The sequence below is a fragment of the Quercus lobata genome, chromosome 8 (assembly GCF_001633185.2).
Source record: "Quercus lobata isolate SW786 chromosome 8, ValleyOak3.0 Primary Assembly, whole genome shotgun sequence".
Taxonomy (NCBI): domain Eukaryota; kingdom Viridiplantae; phylum Streptophyta; class Magnoliopsida; order Fagales; family Fagaceae; genus Quercus; species Quercus lobata.
Window position 1 is genome coordinate 37,168,396 of NC_044911.1, and position 19,784 is coordinate 37,188,179.

The 19,784-nt window shown below is 35.8% G+C and overlaps 1 protein-coding gene across 2 annotated transcripts; it reads right to left on the reverse strand.

The window, feature by feature from the left end:
• Positions 1-1,131: 1,131 nt before the first annotated feature.
• On the reverse strand, positions 1,132-13,328 carry LOC115955670 (protein VTE6, chloroplastic-like). 2 transcript variants are annotated; one of them, XM_031073904.1, is made up of 5 exons: positions 12,364-13,325; positions 11,834-12,087; positions 8,401-8,524; positions 7,726-7,830; positions 1,132-1,519 (listed from the first exon to the last, which is right to left on the reverse strand). In XM_031073904.1, the coding sequence occupies exons 1-5, from the start codon at positions 12,811-12,813 to the stop codon at positions 1,424-1,426; spliced, it is 1,029 nt and encodes a 342-aa protein (XP_030929764.1). In that variant the 5' UTR covers positions 12,814-13,325; the 3' UTR covers positions 1,132-1,423. The 2 variants fall into 2 exon arrangements, with proteins under 2 accessions (XP_030929764.1, XP_030929763.1); XM_031073903.1 differs by lacking the exon at positions 1,132-1,519 and adding an exon at positions 7,396-7,548 and having other exon boundaries at positions 12,364-13,328.
• Positions 13,329-19,784: the final 6,456 nt, after the last annotated feature.

Sequence of the window (19,784 nt, forward strand, 5' to 3'; positions counted from 1 at the left end):
ACAGCAGGAGGCAGTCCAGCCCAAAATCACAAAAGGCCCACCACAAACATATTGTACTTTTTAATCAATAAAACTTCTATTACATATAAATAAATAAAAATAAAAACTGAAAGAGCTATAGTAAATGTTAAATAGTGTGAAGTTAGTTAAAAATTAGTTTTGTGAAAGAATCATCTATCCTCTATTGCGTTTTCCAGTTTTTATGGTTGTGGGTATGTGGATGTTTAGTTTGATTTAGGTTGGGTAGGTTTGGCATCAAACCCAAAGGAAACCGGCACTTGGGGTTTCAACTTGAGAAGTGACAGTGACCTGAACCAAGAGTTGAATCATTGGCTTTGGCCATTGAGAATTATAGTTTAAACCGGCTCCTAAATATTCAGGGACTGATTTAACTCTTCCCATGTACTTAATTTCAGCATCTGCTGGTGTGGCAATCATGGAAGATTAATTTGTTGCTATTTCAAAATTTTTTCCATTCAAGCTTTAGTTTATTGGGTCAATGCGTGAAGTCAAATTGTTTTTGAAGCAAGTGGCCTATGGTTTTAATGGTCCAGTTATAAGCATTCTAGGGTTAAAACAGTTAATTATTTGATTTTTTTTATATTACAAGTTATGGCCAGTTTTGTATTCAAGGGTAGAATTGCAGTTTTTGGAACTGCTATGAATTAAAGATATTTTTGTTAATTTAGTTGAGTCTAGAGTTGTCTTAGAGATTCCTTGTAATTTAGATTAATTTTCTTTGATTCCAAGTTATTCTTTTATTGGGTTAATCCTATTCAGATGAGCTTGAATTTACCTTCCCTTGGAAAAACATCTAGTTAATCCTATTTAGATGAGCAAGTTTCAAGGTTCAATTAAAAAAAAAAAAAACCCTCTTCTTTATTTTCTTCTTTTCAGATTGGCCGCAAAAAATAAATAAAGGGGTTAATTCAAGATAACCCAGTCTTTGAATGAAAGCATAACGAATACAAAATCCTGGTTATGGTTTCAAATGCAAACTGTTAGTATCTTACCTGAATCCCCTGTTTGAGCACAAGCTTCTATGTATTAAATTACTTGATCCATAGCAATGGACTTTCCATGATCAGCAATAATAACATACAAATACGCCAATTAATGAAAGAAAGATACTAAAACAAAAATAAATAATTGTTCCACTGAAGGTGTAAGCACTTCATTTGTTTTTATGTTCCCAACAACACACTTTTTTATCTTTAATTTCAAATGAAATGAGCATACGATAAAGATTTTGATTGATGAAGATACAGAGAAAAAGAAATAAAATAAATTAGCTATTACAACTATACATTGATGTCCTCGTATTGCCATGATTCCCACCCCTTCCAACACAAGGTTTGCCTCCTAACCCCCATTACAGCATCGGGTTAAGATGCCTGATATCTAGGGAGAGGTGGCAGCAAATTCACATGAACCATTTTTGGAGCAGAAGTTGCTGCATCAGCACCGCTATAATGCTGCCCATTGATATATTGATAATATTGACAACATCGTTGTTGAGCTGCAAAACAGAACCAGACACCTTATGAGACTGAATCATTACAGCCAGTCAGGTAAGAGGGAGAGGAACAGATGGGCTGCCCTATAGAGAGAAACACAATGCTTCCTCTCGCCAAAAATAAAACAAAATCAACTATAGAATGGACTCTCAAATAATTCCAGAGTCTAATTTTACCAGTTGTGCAAAAATTTTATAAAAATAAAAAAAGGTCCTGTTTGGCACACGTGACTGGGATTAGGATAGGACTAAATAGTAATAGTCCCATGTTAGGGCATTTCCGCCTTTGGATATATGAATCTGAAGATATAAATCCCGTGTTTGGGACATTTTAGCCTCTGGTCACATGAATCCGAAGCAACCAATATAGTTCAATGACTGTAAGGTTATTGAATCCAGGGAGGGGATCGGGACTAAATATTCAGGGCATTTAAGTTGTGGGCAGGCCTCAAAGAATCGAAGAATTGCAGATAGATGTACAAAAAGAAATTAATTGTGTAAACCAAAAACTCAACATTGCTCTTACAAGAATTACAAACCCTTATGGACACCCTAATATTCTCGCTGAATTTATAGCCAAACAATTAAAGAATAGGGATTCATTTCGAAAAGCAATGAAAAAGGCTATTGAATTAACTGAACAAGCAGGTACAAAAGGAATTCAAGTACAAATTGCAGGATGTATCCACGGAAAAGAGATTGCGCGTGTCGAATGGATCAGAGAGGGTAGAGTTCCTCTACAAACATTTCGAGCTAAAATTGATTATTGTTCCTATGCAATTGGAACTATCTATGGGGTATTAGGCATCAAAATTTGGATATTTGTAGGCGAGGAAGCCTAAGCCTTTATTTGACTTGTCTTTACATTCTATCGGAAATAAAAAAGCAAAAAATGACAAACTCTTTCATTCTTTTTCTGTTAAATAATAAAAAAAAGCGCAATTCTATAAGGTTGAATAAAAATTCAATTCATTTTTTTATATTGATATAATTGCTATGCTTCGTGCGTGACTCGTTGGTTTTTGTAGGGTTGGTAGTCAAAAAAACGGACTGGCCCATAGTATGAACTAATAACTATCGAACTAATAAACAACTCACCGCTTCATATTATCTGAAACAGCTTCATAATTTATGGCTTTAGAATATGCCAACAGGACTGAAAGAAGGCCATAGAAAAACCATCAGGACCTAGAGCCTTATCGCCATTAAATCCTTGAATCACTCCAAGCACCTTATCCTCATTAAAAGGTCTATCCAACCAGGCTGCATCCTCCTCAGATAATCTATAGAATTCCAAGTCATTCAACATTTGAAGAATTTTGTATTTCTATCACCCTCTTTAAGATAGAGAATTCAAGATTTTTGCCACCAACAGATTTCCTCCAAAAGAGTTGTCTTTTCCAACTCACTTGTGAGACATTCCTTTTCCAAATTCTCAACATCAGACAAGGGACGAGTTTCCTCCAGAGAGAGTCCAAATCACTAAGACTCATCCATAACCTTTTTTTTCTTCTCTTACATATGACCAAAATCATCCTCATTCCATTTTTCAAATCGACCTTCAAAGCTCTCAGTTTATTAGCAATTCTATAACTGGGAGATCCCTAAAAATTATAGGAGTCCCACCAAGAATGCACTTTCTCGACAAAACCCTCTGCCTTTAACCACATGTTCTCAAATCTGAATGGTCTTTTACCCCTCTAAAAATTCCCCCCTTCTAACAGAATTGGAAAATGATCTGAGACCAGTTTAGCCATCCTACGCTGACAAACAAAAGGGAACTTATCCTCCCAATCAGGCAACAAGAGGAATCTGTCAATCCTAGATCTCGATGCCTCAACACAAGAATTAGACCATGTGAAAGCATCCCCTTCCAAAGGAAGATCTAGTACACCATGATCTGCTATGAAATCAGAAAACTTATGAATAGCAGGGGTAAAGGATTCTGCACCAAGGCGCTCTAACGGGAACCTCACCACATTAAAATCACCTCCCACACACCAAGGCACATTCCACCAACTTCTAATCCCGGCCAACTCCTCCCACAAAAGTTGTCTATCTCTATCAACATTAGGGCAATAGGCCCCAGAAAGAGCCCTCTCAAAGTTGTCAGCAACATTCTTGAACCGACAAAGAAACAGAGAAGCGACCTACTGCCTCCATTTTTCCACTACCCTTCTATCCCAAAACACCAAAAAACCTCCAAAGGAACCAATTGACCCTAAGAAAACCCAATCAAAATGTTGGCAACCCCATATACTACATATCACCCCTCTTGTGATTAAATCCATTTTTGTTTCCTGCAAACAAACAATATCTGTCTTCCATATCTTGATGATGTTCTTGACCCGAAGCTGCTTCTCATTATCATTCAGTCCCCTAACATTCCATAAAATAATTCTAAGATTAATTGATGCACCATTAGGTCCCTATCCCTACTGACACTCCTTGTCTTGGTTGATCCATTCTCATGATTTCAAGAATTCACATATTCTTCAACTCCTGCTTCCCTTTCATGCCCATCTTTGTCAATTTCTTCTGGGCACTTTCTTCAACCAGTTGCTATTTTTTCCTAGCCTCTAGAGATAGAAATAATCCAACCTATACCTTAAGATTCTCCAAGGAAGTGCCCACTGATTTCTTAACGGCTTGATTTTTCCAGTAACCCAAAGCAACAACTGAGTACTGTTTGTTTGCCTCATCTTCAACATTCTTCACTGGAGATGTCATTGCCGCTGTTGCGCTTGCTGTTGCTAAAGGCGCTACAAACATGGGCTCCTCATCCACATCAGTAGATAAAGCATCCCAGGCTACATCGCACTCACAATCATCAGCCCAATTCAAAGGAAGCCCCTCCTCCCTGAGCAAAAGCTCCTTTCCTTGCCTGCTTACACTATCTAACTCATCAACTGAGCCCAAAAACTATATGAGACTTCTCTAGAGATCAATAAAGGGAAAGTGGAATCACCACTTGTCTTCCATCTCTCAATTCAAAAACCCAATCTCTAGAGTTGCCCCAAGACCACCTATCCAAGCCATAAAAAATAAATAAAATAAATAAAAACCAGCCTAATTGAGGGCTGAAGCTCCTTGTTGGTTTGGGCAAGAGGAACGAGCTCAAGATCGTCAGACCAAGCTTCGGAAAGAGTAGTCCCTGAATCCGCAACAGCAACACAAAGAGATGAAGACTGTCGACCGCAAAAGGATGAGAGACAGCCCCCATCATATCATCGTGCTAGTGGGACAATCTCCTTTAGCCCATCTAGGAAGTGGAGGAGAAGAAAGGATTGTTAGTTGGATTTGGGGAGATTGCAGAAATGTTAACTGGTCTATATCAGTATGTTGTTGGTTTTGAGGGTATTAATAAAGAGAATAAATTCAATGAGGACGGGGTGTAAACCTTACACCAGCCAATAAGATCATGCCACATCAGCCTTTTACTTAAGACTCATTGTAAAATCAATACATCCTAATACACCTAATAACATCTTTAAAAAAACTCTATTTCACGTTTTCAGACCAGATGTGAAAAAGAGTCCCTAAAATCTCATCTCCCTCCTCAACTCCTCATTCTCCTGCCACAAACCTAGCCTAACCTCCGTTTACCGCCGCATTACCTAGCCAGACCTCCACCACATCAATTCATTGGAGTCACTATTGAAACCTTGAAAGTGGAATATGTGACTTCAACGTTTGTTTTGCTATATTTTGTTATTGGGTTTTACTAGGTGATTTGCTATGTTTGGATATCTTGTCGGTATGGGTTTTGCACAGTAACATAGAATTTTGTTTTTTGTTCCATAGTCAACATAGAAACATAGAATCTTGTCTTTTATTGATAGTCGACGGAATGATTGAGAAATCTCGAAATCCATTTTGGGAAAAAGAAGAAATCAAGAAAAATTAAAACTTGAGCAAACTTGCTAAAACAATGAGATTTCAGTTTTTTTTTTTTTTTTTTTTTTTTTTTTTGGGGGGGGGGGGGGGGTTGGGGGGGGATAGGAAAGGATGAGATTTGGGTTTAAGTTTGTTGTGAAATCAAAGACATTGATGAAAGTGGGAGTTAATTGAGATGCTATTAGGTGTGGCGGGATGTATTTCTCATTAAGTAAAAAGCTGACGTGGCAATCTATTATTGGATGTGTAAAACATGGGTTTTACACCCTGTTCTTACCAAATTTGGACTCATTAACAAAATGTTTGATAGGTTGATTGATGGTGGCTGCTTTGGTAATGATGAATTTGGGCTTGTGGTTTTGTGTTTGATGTTGGTATTGACTTGAGTTTGGTAGTATTGATGTGTGGGAGGTGATTGGGCTTGATGGGTTGGGCATGTGGATTTGAAGTTGATGGCTGTGAAGAAGAGGAGGTTCCAGGTAGGGAGAGATTGGGCTTTTGTGTGATGGGTTTCGGGGTAAAGTGAGGTAGATGTGGGGAGTTGGGTTGTAGTTTTTGGTTGGAAAGGAGGATTGAGTTTTGAGGTTTAGTCTTAAAATGGGACCTACGAGGTTTAGTTTTTCCTAGACTCTTGCAATTTTTGTATTTGATTTCCTTTACCTTGTTCACTCCCGGTGCACTAGGGTGTTCCTTTTTTATCAATATATCTTATTACTTATCAAAAAAAAATATATAGATTGGCCCTCTTCATTAATGTTGGCCCATTGCACCTCCCATTGCCATTAAGGACCGCGTGCTATTTTCATGTGGGCATTTAAAACTACCCCAGCAATGATACCATTCAAATCTGCCTCATGATTGACAAGCACAGGTTTTGCCCCAAAACTAGTACTTTTTTCCTTCCCAACTCCCCCATATCCTGTGTATCTCGCTTAACGATGCCATTAGTCAACAGATTTGAATTTTCAGAAGAAAGCAAAAATTAAAAATAAATTGTAGGTGATATGTGTGATGCATTAATTATTAATTAATTTGATAGTTCTCAATTTATAGATATATTTAGTTTTCAGATTATTAGTTATACAGATTATTAGTTATACTGTTATAGCATTATGAGTTAGCAGTTGGCAATGTGGGCGAGTTTAACAATTTTATTTGGTTAAATTTGTGTGACATTTTTATAATTTATTATGTCTTTGTTTCTATCTAAAAAATAGTTAGAATACTGTATTAATTAGAAATAGTTAGAATACACTATATAAATTATTCAAGCACATGGTCTACACTCACTCACTCTATCACTCACCCACTGTCCCCACAACACACACTGTAACCCCACTACCAACACTAATAATTTATAACACACTGCATTTTTCCACCACACTGTAGCCCATTTAGCCACATCCCCACACCCGAGTTTGTCCTCTCTAAAAGTCTCTATTACGTAACTCTTTTTAACTACTTTATTCTAGAACTCATTGTCTCCAAAACACAAAAGTCATAGAAATAGTCTGCCACACTTTACTATTGCCACATCTTACTTCTCACATCTCGGCTCAGCAAAACACACAAATACACTCAACCGAAAATCATATCACAGTCAAAGAAAATTAGGAATAGGCTTCAAAGAGAGAGAAATACTTGTGAGATTGAATCACAGATCTGGTGAGGCGAGGACTGAGGAGTGGCTGGTGGTAGCACAATTGTGGTTTGTCCACATCGGAGCTCTCCGCCACACACTCTCTCTCTCTCTCTCTCTCTCTGACTTAGAACTGTTGGGGCAGATCTGGTAACAGATATAGTTCAACTCTCGAACTCTCTTTTTCTAGTCTATATGACTATATTGGTCTCTTGTTTTTTCTAATTTTTTTTGTCAATGGGCTGATCTGTGGGTATCAATTTTTTTAATTAATTTTTGTGAAGTTTTTATTAAATTTGTGGGCTGTTTGGGCTTATAAATGGTTTTTTTTTTTGTTTAATTTGTGATGTTATTTGTGTTAAATTTTGGTTAAGGGCCAAGATTTTGAGGAGGGGGGGGGGGGGATTGTGGCCAACATGGGTCCGTCCCTGACCTTGCCCCTGCCCCACCAAAACCCAGCAGAATCCACAACTCCAAGACTGGAACAAGAAGTTGCCTACATGATCAAAATAATTCAAAGTTCAAGATGACTAATGATCTATTTACCAATGCCATAACCTAACATTTGTAATCCGATAAAACCCAAAAAAATTCTACTACAGACTGATCAGACTATATTCAAGTAATAGGACTCAAAAAGTTTTGCAGAATTATTGGGATATGAATTGCATACCCATTGAAATCCTTCCTTCTCTTGAAGTGCAGCACCTATTATGCTCTCACCAACATTAGCAACCTGGGAAGCTATTATGCATATAATTGCTTCAGGTGCACTTATCTGTTTCACCAGAAAAATACAAAAAAGGAAAATAAATTAAAATATCTCAAACTATACAAGTTTAATTATTAAGTCGAGATATAATCTGGTTAAGTCATTCTACATAGTAATCTCAACAACAGTAATTACAAGGGTGCCAAATACAAAGATCATACATTATCCATGTCCAGGACATGCCAAAATCAAATAATGACCATATCCAATAAATTCCAACATTATCTTATCATGGATATCCAAAAGCTTAATGCATTTGCTGATTCTTATTTCTTAGAAGTCACATTTTATAGAAGTGAGTTTTCGATGAATCAACTTTTCTTTCCATTTCTTTTATGCATATATTAGTAGGTGGAATATCAGTGGACTTATGAGGGACAGAAATTTCTGTTGAAAGAATCACGACTGCAATCTTCTGATTTTTTTTTTTTTTTTTTTTTTTGGGTGGGGGGGGTGTTGTGGGGGACAAAAATGAAAAGGAGTTTTTAATATAAATAAGAAACAGATCCAGAACAAATTTTGACCAAAAAAAAAGGAACAAGTATTCAATAATAGTGGGAAGACGGTGTAGAGTACCTCACGCATGACACAAGCAACAAAGGAAAGAAGAATTGATGCTAAAAGTCCAGCAATGGTTCCCTCGACACTCACAGCCCCTTCAGTTCCCCTTGGGACTGTCTTAAACGTCGTAACTAGATACCTGCTCAGAAGTACCGATTTAAATGATTAAAAACAAATATTGAGAAGTAAATATTAAAATACATGCAAGGGGCAAAATATCCCAAAAATAAATGTTGATTTTGGAAAATGCATGTCATGCTTTAAGCAAGGCCCCATATACTGAACACAAAATTACCAGAAACCAATTCAAACAATGTTGATTTGGTATTAAGTTACACATTCACGCTGCATGAAGCTACAAACTTCATGTGATATAAGCACACTAGTAGTCAATAAACCTCAAATCTTAGTTCATTAATACTATCTTGGAAAAAATTAGCATTAATAATCCAAAGGTGCCAGCAATAGATTATTATCATCATTATTATAGTTATTATCAATATAACTATCAGATGTTTACACGTGATGCATGTGGATATCCAAAAAAAAAAAAAAAACCTATTTAAAAATAGATAAAAATGCTATGTCTACAACATTTTCATAACCCTTTCACAACAAACTCTAAATGGCAAGTTATTACGGATTATTATTGGTGGGACAAAAAAGTAATTTCAATAGGAGGTTCAAATTAAAACCAATAACAACTAACTACCTATGATTTGTTATGAAAATGTTGTGGACGTAGTACTTCTCAAAAATAAATGTAGAGTAAATAGATGTGGGAAGTTTTTGAGAGAGAGAGAGAGAGAGAGAGAGAGGAGATACCAAGGGTTATGCTAAATAGATCATGAACCCCTTATAATCGTTAACCATGAACCACTTATTTCTATTTTTATTAAGCCAATATTTTAAGTATTCTTGAAATTTCTTTGATTGTTTTTCGTCTTAGTTGTACATCTCTCATATTTTGCTAAATAGATCATTTTCTCTAGGGTTATCTAGGGTATGCAATAGAGGACACTAAAGAAGAGAATCTCCCTCTCTAATAGAATTCATTATTGTTCTTATTATTGACAGTAGATGTGATTAAGAAACAAGAATGCATTGAGGAAAATGCAATGAAATTGGTAGACTAAAGCTAGACATGTGAACATAAAGTACACTTTTAACATAATAGTTACCAAAATAGGCAAATATAATAGGGATTGCTCACACACAACCACACACAGAGGAGATACCTCATCAGTACACAGCATATGTACACAAGATTCTCCAAAGTTATAGGAAAAATTACAAATTACTCCCTGTGGTTAAAACCTATAATAATTACATTCCCTGTTAGTTTCGGTGGTAAACATTTTTTGGAAAATGTTTTCTGCACTTTATGGTGTTAGATACATCAGAAAACAAAAGCCAACAGAAAAGTAAAGTTTGGTCAACCAAAAAAGAAAAAGAAAAAGAAAAAAAAAAGAGCCTTTTGAGCGGAAAGTGTCTTTTAAAAAACAGAAAATGTTTCCAGAATAATCATTACTTATGAATAGCTATTCTTTAAAATGATAAATAATTATTCATCTCTAAATGGGTTGCAATAGCTATTCCTTGGTAGGAGTAATAATTTTTAAAATTAATATATTTCCAAATAAACAAACTTTCCATATACACATTACAATTTTAAAAATAAAAAATCATTAAAAAAATAACTCATCTCTATCAAATTTAAAAGAAATCATTTTTAAGAAAATATAATTGTATGAGTAAGATATTTCTTAAAATAAATTGTAAGTTTTATTCTAATGTTACAACTCAACCAAACTTGTGAATAGGTTTAGTTATTCCATCACAACATATTTTATTCCTAGTTCCTAGTAATAAGGATTATCATTCCTGTAATAATCCTCATTCAATGTACCAAACATGCCCTTAGCCTTGGGGCTACATATAGTAATAAGGGTGTCACAAAAACCAATAAGAACTAGAAATGTCATCATGTAGGACCCATGACCTCACCCTTCAGCCATTCTTATGGAAGTACCATTTCAGCTCTAGCCCACTGGCTTATCAAGGCTACTAATGCCTCAACTTTCTAACTTTCTATGACATAATTCATGTCCACTGAGGTTTGAGAAACATTTTAGATCATTGCCATCAACGCAAAAGCCTCAACTCTGCTTGTCCATTATAGCAAATTACACTGGTAAATGTAATAAGGAAGGAAAGTTGATGTAGGACAAATTGGGGAATCTGTCTTCGTGTGGTTGTGGCGGGTTTAGGTTTAAGAAGAATTTTGGATTTTAAATTTGAAGTTGTTGAAGAAACGTAGGGTTGTATTAGGAATTAAAAGGCGGTTTGATGACTTATTTGATGACTATTTGGTAGTAGAAAGTATGTGAGGATTTAAGGCTTTGATAGGTAAAAGAAAGGGCCTGATTTAGGATTGTAAGGAAGAAGAAAATGAGAGATTTTTTTGGTGTTCATGCGCTGTATCCTGAGTGAACAGTACCATAAAGAAAGAAAAGGTGAGGAAAAGAGAGAAAACATCACACAAAGGTCAACACGCCCCAACGCTCAAAATACTCAATAATTTTATTTTTTTTATAAGTAAAACACTCAATAATTTTATTAATCAACACTTCTCCTTTGATAAGCATTAATATATCTAAAGACTTCCTTATCCTAGCAGTATTAGGACTCTTGGGAGTAGTAATAGGGTTACTATGACTAGTAATCTAAAACCTAATAAAATACTAACTTGGACCCAAAGATAAAAACCTAAGATACTTAGAATTTTCTAGATAATTCTAGACTCAAATAAAGTATCCAATTACCCATAATTCACAGGAATGGCAGAAATTACAGATTTGCCGCTGTCTATAAAATTGACCATAACTAATAAAATAAAAACCCAAATAGAAAACTGTTTTAACCCTAAAAAATTTTGGAAAGTGGTTGTATTTAGGAATTAAAGGGTGAGTTGATGAGTTATTATATGTTGATTTGGTAGAGAAACATGTTTGATTTTAATGTTTTGATAGGTAAGCAAAAGCACTTAATTTAGAGTTGTAAGGAAGAAGGAAAAAAGAGAGATAATGTGTTCAGAGTTTGTGCAAATAGTACCAATGAGAGGAGTGAAGAAAAGGAAAACAAATTGGTGATTCTGCAGATAGTATTTCATATATCACTTCACAATTTTGCTTCTGCCATTTGATTCATTGTTTTTTTTTTTTTTTTTTTTTTGGCTGAATTGCCATTTGATAGATTGAAAATTAAATTTAAGAACTTAATGAAAATCTTCTTAGCATTGAGCAACAATACTGACCCTAAATTGCATATAGGAAAGATAAATAGGCTTTAGATTTCCACCATTAGCTAACATTTCATTCATTAGTGAGTGAATTAGAAAATGTAATAATAAAATTAAACTAAAGATGCATTATTACTTCATACTTACGTTGTTTTACCATATGCCTTCCCTATCTCACTTGAGACAGTATCACTCAACTTAGTACAAAAACTGGCAACAAAGCCGAGTTTCCAAAGCTGAGAAAAAGCAGGTCCCCCAACTTGAAAAATTGAAAGAAATGCACAGATGCAACCAGCAGCACTGGAACCAATAACACTGCCTGGTCCTCTTCTTCCCTTTCTCTTCTCAGCAACCCCCTGTGCCTCCTTTTGTGCCATTTTCACTTTCGTTACTGCTGTCCCCTACAACATATATAACACATAATTCCATTATAAGAAGAAGAAGAAGAAGCAGCAAAAAGTACAACTATAAAACTTAGGTCCAGTTCCCTAGTTGCAATACATTAGGATAAAACTTATGCAATCATGTGTTCGGATTTTATGGTCAACAATACTACTGCACACATCCAATTTCACAACATGCTCATAAATTAACCTCTTTTTTTTTTTTTTTTTTTGGGTGTAGTTTTCACAAAATTAGAGAAGAAAAAAACAAGAATTGAAATGGGATTTGCTTACAATGATGAAGTAAGTGGCAACGAGAAGGAAAGCAGAGGGACCAAAAGCTCGCCATGTGAGAGTGCCCAAAAGGAAAGCAGAGGCAATCCCTGAGAGAGAGAGGCCAGAAAGCAGAATTGGTAAACCCAATACAAAGATCAACATGTTGCTCAGGATTGCCGACTCCCACGTGAGAGAAGAAGATCGGATCAGCGCCTTTTTAACTGCCTCTGATACCGACGATGATAAAGCGCACTGGACCACCATCTTCTTGCTATTACTATTAGGGTTTTGGTGGTGGAGATTTAATAGGGTCCTTTCGCTTTTGCTTTTAGTATGAGAATGAGAGAGAGAATGGTGGAATTGGAATTTGAATGGGAGAAGTGAAACGGGTTTGGTGTGATTGTAATTGTAAACAAGAAGACTTGACCTTGGCATAATAAAACTACTATTCATTGTCGATATCATCATTTTTTATTCCAAGGGGGACTTCTCACTACCTAGTACCATCCTTCAACAAACCATGCTATTCACAAAACCCAATTAGATCAGAAAAAATCATAAATCCCAGCACCGTCAAACCGGACCGCATCCACCACACAAATCAAACTAAAAATAAAAATAGAAACCTAGAAACCGCCGCACCCACCCCACAAATCAAAGCCAAAAATCCACACAAACCCGACAACCACCGCACTCACAGTGAAAATATCAACATAAACCTACAAAAATCAACTTTCAGGCGCCCAATCCACCACATCTACCGGCACCGCCAGATCGCGACAAAACTAGCACCACCATCACCACCCATGAGATAAAAGAGAGGGAGAGTCAGACGACGAGATAACAGCTTCAGCTACTTCACGTTTTTGTAACGAGAGTGGACAGTAAGATGAGATAGAGGGAGAGTCAGACGAGGAGATGACAGCATCAGCTACTTCAAATTTTTGTAACGAGAGTGGACAGTACAAATACACTTCCACTCCCTATCGTTTTCTTGAGTCATTTAAATATTAGGGTAAATTTCACTAACTACCCCTGAGGTTTGGGGTATTACCAAGCACATCCAAAGGTTTTAAAAAGTGACCAATTTGGTCCTTGGTCACTAACACCGTCTGTGCACCGTTTTATTAAACAATTTTTTTCTTTTCTTTTTTTCATCTCACCCTTCACGCCGAGCTCTCCCTTCTTTCTGTCTTTCCAATCTGGAGCATTCTCCAGAAACCAAACACCGTTAACTCACCTCTCATCCCTTTCTCTAACCCTCTCTCTGCTGTTTCTCTGACTTTGATTAAAAAATCTCTATAGGAAGAACAAGAACTTTCTCAGTAAACCATGGTCCCTTTGCCTATGCCTTGAATTGAATCATCTTTGCTGATATAGTTTCTCTGCATTTTGCAACTTTTTCAGACACACAAATGGCGACAAAACACGACTAAAAAAAAGGCCCATCTCAACTCACAAAAACAAAGTGTAGACTCAATCATCCAAACACAATTATCACAACCCCAATTTCAAAATCTCACTACAACTTTATCATGCCATACTCAACTCAACCTGAATAACACCATCATCCAATGACCAAACAAGACAAATTATAAGTCATCACATTCAAACGCTCTCTATCTCATTTTCCTCCACATTCCCAACAACCAAACACAATTTACCACAACACACACACACACACACACACACACACACAAAATTAAAAAATTAAAACAAATATATAAATAAAAAGGCAGACCTGCCAGAGGATAAAAGGATTGGAAGTCTTAGCAGAAGTCTCTTCAGCTTCAATCGCTAAAGGGGGTGGAATCAACGGTTTCCTCTCTGCAAACTTCACAACATCCAGTTTCCTAGTCGAGTCTTCTTTACCTTCATCGCCACCAACCACTATTTCACCTTTCACTTCCTTTTTCACAACAACCTCTACCTTTGGTCCTCCATGCTTCAGAAATGGGATTTCAAGCTTAGACTTTGGGAACAACAAGAACAGGTTCTGGGGTCCTTTTGGGTCTTCTTTACTGGAGATGAAGAAAAGAAAAAAAAAAATTGTTTAGTAAAACGGTGCACAGACGGTGTTAGTGATCAAGGACTAAATTGGTCACTTTTTAAAACTTTTGGATGTGCTTGGTAATACCCCAAACCTCAGGGGTAGTTAGTGAAATTTACCCTAAATATTATTACTACGATTCTTTCTTTATTCTTCTTTTATTCTTTTTTTAATCTTTCTTTATTAATTCCCAACCATATATTTTTAAATACAATTTTTAATGCGTTATTTATTATTTCTTTATTCTCTTTAAATATTATTTCTATCTTGTTACTTTACTTTTCCTTTATTTTTTTTAATATTTCTTTATTCATTCGCACCTAAATTTCCCAAATCTCTCAATGGGTCCAAATTTTAAAATTAAGGGCGGTCTTTTCTTCAATGGACAAAATTAAGGGTGGTCTTTTCTTCAATGGACCTCTTGAAGCACTTGAGATAACAATATAGTGAGTTCTTAGTTTTTATTTATTTATTATTTATTGATTTATCATTATCCATTTTTAAAATTTTTTCAAAATAAAAAAAAAAAAAAATATTACGTCCATAACATTTTCACAATATTTTCACACTAAATCACATGCGGTAAGTTGTTATTGGTTCTAATTTGAATTCACAATTTAAATTACACTTTTGCTCATTCATAACAACTAGTAACAACTTACCACTTAAAACTTGTTGTGAAAATATTATAAATATAGCATTGTATATATATATATATATGATCATAAAATTTTTCTAATTATCATTAACCCAATTTTCCACCACATACATACACACCACTTTCTCCATAGTCGCTTGTCCTCCTCCTTACCTCCAACAAAATGCGATTTTTTGCTTTTATTGTTCTGATTTCATTAGGCTTATGAGAAAGATTTCTTTTTTGTTTCAAATCTTTTCGAGTGTGTTTTGTGTTTTTGTTCCAATTGTGGTATGTTTTACTTTGTAACCATTGAGATAGAGAAAGAGAGAGAGTGCAAAATGAAAGAGAAAAGGGATGAGGGAGAAAGAATAATTATTTTATTCAACCGGTGATTATTTTAATAGTGAAAAATGTTTGGAGTTGCTAAAATAATTGCTACAGTGCTCTCCAGGCGAAGAGGGCTACTGTAGAAACTCTAAAAAAAAAAATAGAGTTAGAAGCAAGTGATATCCACTATTATTCCACTTCCTGGAAATCTCTTGATAGTACTGTGGCAAATTAAAAAGACAAATCCTTTGAATAAAAGCTGGCATACGGACTTGATTAAATGGGTTTTCTCCCCTAATGATGCCACCACGATCCTGGCATTCCCTTGAGCTCTAGACTATCAGTGGACCGCTTGGTCTGGGCTTATACCCCTAAAGGCCAATTCACGGTACTGCCTACAAGGTTGCTTTATCCTCCACAAATAGTCCAATCCCTAGAACTTCAATAAACAAAATCGTGGAGCATTCTATTTCTGGAAGTCTCTATGAGGTCTTAATGTTCCAAATAAAATCAAGAATTTTGCATGGCGTGCAAGCTGTAATATACTTCCAACCAAAGCTAACCTCGGCCACTGGCAAGTCCTAGATTGTCCAACATGCATGTGAGGCCTGCAGGATGGAAGCTGAAAGCAGCGGGCACTTATTCTGGCATTATGGAAAAACTCCAGAGGTATGGACACTTTCTGGAATTCCGCTACTTAAATGGGTTACACTTCCATGAGTTTATTGATCTGTTGTGGCATCTCAAGTTCGTGCAACATGTGGGCAACGATATCCTGGAACTAGTTATCACTTTTGCTTGGAGCATTTTGTTCAACCGAAATCAAGTTCTGCAAGGAAAAACCAGACAAACAACTAGTATGATTATTTAGAAAGCAAGATCGTTGATCAATGAATCCCAGGTAGCAAACTTTTGGCCTCCTAAGTCAGCTGTAAAAGACATGGATCTGTGGATCAATCCAAAACCTCCATGGTACAAGATCAACACTGATGGAGCAGTCTTTGCACAGTAGTAGGCAACAGGCGTGGGAGTTGTAGTTCGGGATCACGAAGGTAGAGTGGGTGCCGCATTCAACAAGATACTCCATTATCTTTTAGGGCCTTTGGAAGCTTAAGTGAAAGCACTGAAGGAAGCTGTGGATTTTTCCTGGGATGTTGGTATTGGTATGCCCACTTTGAATGCGACCCACTTCTGCTCTCTGATGTTGTTCGAGGAGTGAGTAATCCACTGACAGCCATTTCTAATATTGTAACTGGGATTTGTTATAAACTAGAAGCTTTCAGGACTGTGCAAATGTCACAAGTTAAGGGGAGGTAATAAACCAACTCATATTTTAGCTTAATATGCTAAAGGAATTGGTAGTTGTTGAGATATAATTTTTTATGTCCTAATTTCATTTTTCCATTCACCAAAAATATCCATACAAGCCCTATAAATTATTTTAGGCCCTCACAAATATCTCCCATATTACTTAACTTAGGCCCTCACAAATATTTCTCATATTACCCAACTTGGGCCCTTACACATTTTCCCATATTACTACCCAACTTAGGCTAACACAAATACTTCTCATACCATTACCAAAATTGGGCCACAAAATTATACAATCTCTATTACAAAGCTCGTTACTACACGACACTCTTTACAATGCCCACTGCTACACAACACTCTATTACAAAGCCCACTGCTACACAGTAGGGTTGTCCACTGACCCAGACCAACCGATTCGCCAGCCCAAACCTGCCCAAACCAAAGGTCCACGGGCGGTTTTGACTCTAGTCTTCGGTCGATTACCGGTTAGTAATAAAAATAACCGAATCATTGGTTCGGGTTTTGGATTTTAAAAAATTTCACCCGAATAACCTGAACCGATTGAATTATTTATACCAAAAAATTCTGATTTCACATGCCTTACCGTACCAACCCAAATTTATGATATCTGGAAAACGTGTATCAATGATAAAAGTCAGCTTTTTTCACACAAATTCTCAATCTAAAAATCAATCGTTTAAATCAATTCAAAATTCAAAATTAACGATGTTGATTAGAGTTTACAGTACATTGAACAGTGATTTGAGGTTGAGCAGTGATTTGAGCAATGATTCAGTGGCACAATTACCTAATTTCTATATCAACGGTTATAATCAAAATCAAGACCCAAATCGAACGGTCACAATTACATATCAAACTTTGATATGATATCTCATATTTCTCACTGTCTCTTTCTATTCTCTTTAGTTTTCACTTTAGACTTCAGAGTTCAATCTTCCTCTTCATGCTTCCTCTTCACTCTTCACTTTAAGTTTTGATCTTCTCAAACTCTCAGTTCTCACAGAGACACAGAGCCACTCTCAAACTCTCAGTTCTCTATTTGGCTCTCTCAAACTCTCAGTTCTCTATTTGGCTCTTGGCCTCTCTCTAATCCAATTCTCCAAATCCAAACCCTAGCCGCCTCCAATGCCATAGTCCACTGTTTTAATGCGTTTTTTTGATGTTACATCTCCTATTGTGGTCGTTGTTATTGACATTTTTCTATTGTTTAATCAATTTTGAGCATCATTGTTTTTGCTTTTATTATTTAATAAAATTTCAAGCCTCATGTTGTTTGTATTTGGGATGTTTTTTGTTTTCGATTTTGTTTTTTTTTTTTTTTTTTTTTTTTTTTTTTTTTTTTTTTATGTGTTTTTAGTTTTTGCATAAGTAAGATACTGTTTTTCCTTTTTGGTTTGTGTCGTTGTTATTATTATTATTACTATTATTATTATTATTAATTGTCCTTGTTGTTCTAATTTGCTAATACTTATCTTTGATTTTTTTAGGTCATGGAAACCTCCATTGATGCACCATCTATCCAAACACCAGTCGATACACAAGCTGATGCTATTGCCACCCAAGCTAAAGCTTCTGTTGGTACCCAAGCTAAAGCTCTTGTTAATGTTAATGGTGGGAAAAACTCCTTAGTTTGGAATCATTTTGAAAATGGAAAGGTAAAAAAGGATGTTACTAAGGCTATTTGTAATTATTGCCAAAAATCCTATCATATTGATAGTAAGAGTTATGAAACAAGTAATTTATTAGCTCATGTGAGTCAGCATGTTTCCACTGTTTCTTCTAAGCCAACATTCCTAATGGGAGAGTGCATAATTAATCCATTTCAGAGTTCACTCCCTCCTTGTGTGTGCACAAAATTGGCTTCTAGCCACAATCCCAATTTCTCATCGCCAATCAATGGATGAGGTAGAGGCATTAGAGGAGGAATTTCATGACCTAGGTAATATGTTTAAATTCTAAAACTTCTTGTCTTATTAAGTCTTATTAAATGTCTCACAAAGTCAAACAAAATTTAATATATACTCTTCATTTCTTTTTCTTTTCTAGTTATAAAGCAACAGTATTGATGATTGATCATTCGCTTGATCAGTCACTGCCCTTAGCCCCTTAGTTGCTTACTATTACTGCCCTTATTGTTACTGCTCTTATTGATTAAATATTTTTTTACCTCTTGTATTGTAGGAGGAAGGTCATTCTTTTTGTATAGGAGGCAGACTTTTGCAAGCTCTTTTGGATATTGCTTTTCTTAACAATACATCAACTCTTTCCCTATATAGTACTTGACATTCAATGTTGTGGAAAAGCTATTTTTTGGAAATGCCTATGGTATTTCATAATTGTAATTGATTATATATATTGCTAGGAACATTTTATAGCTAGCTTACTACCTTCTGGTTTATTGCTTTACAGATGGAAATATTGTAGTATACTCTTATATGTTGCTTGATTGTGACTTATTTGCCATTGGAAATATTTATTACTTGTTGAGTTGAGTTGAGCTACTGGCTGACTGTCCAGGCTCCAACCAAGCTCGTGCTATTTTGAAAATGTTTGTTACATGTATTTTGTTTGTGTGGATGTTTAACAAGTGGTAAAAATATGGCATTTTCTACTTTTTGTTATTTTGTTGTCTTTATATTTTTTGTAGTTAATATGTGGGAAAGATTAAATTTGGACCAATAAAGGCTGGAGACCCAAAAGATGTAAAGTGGTGTAGATGCTTAATACAAGCTTAGCTTGACAGCCCATTTTAAAATAAATTCAGTGAAAAAAGCCTAGTCTGCCGAATCCACTATTTTGGGCTAAAAAGGCCAAAAAATTAAATTAAAAAAAAAAAATCTATGCCAATCCATAAAATCAGCCTAAACTTTAGCCCAAACTCACTCAACCGACAACTCCGACCCGCCCAACCAATGACTCAAAACAACAGATCCAACCCAAATATTCGATCAAATATGAGTCTAGTTTCCAGTAACGTGACCCAATCAGGTCGAGTGCAATTCAGGCCCAAACCCGAACCAACCCGACCCGTGGACAACCTTACTACACGGCACTCTATTACAAAGTTCGTTACTATACAACACCCCTTAC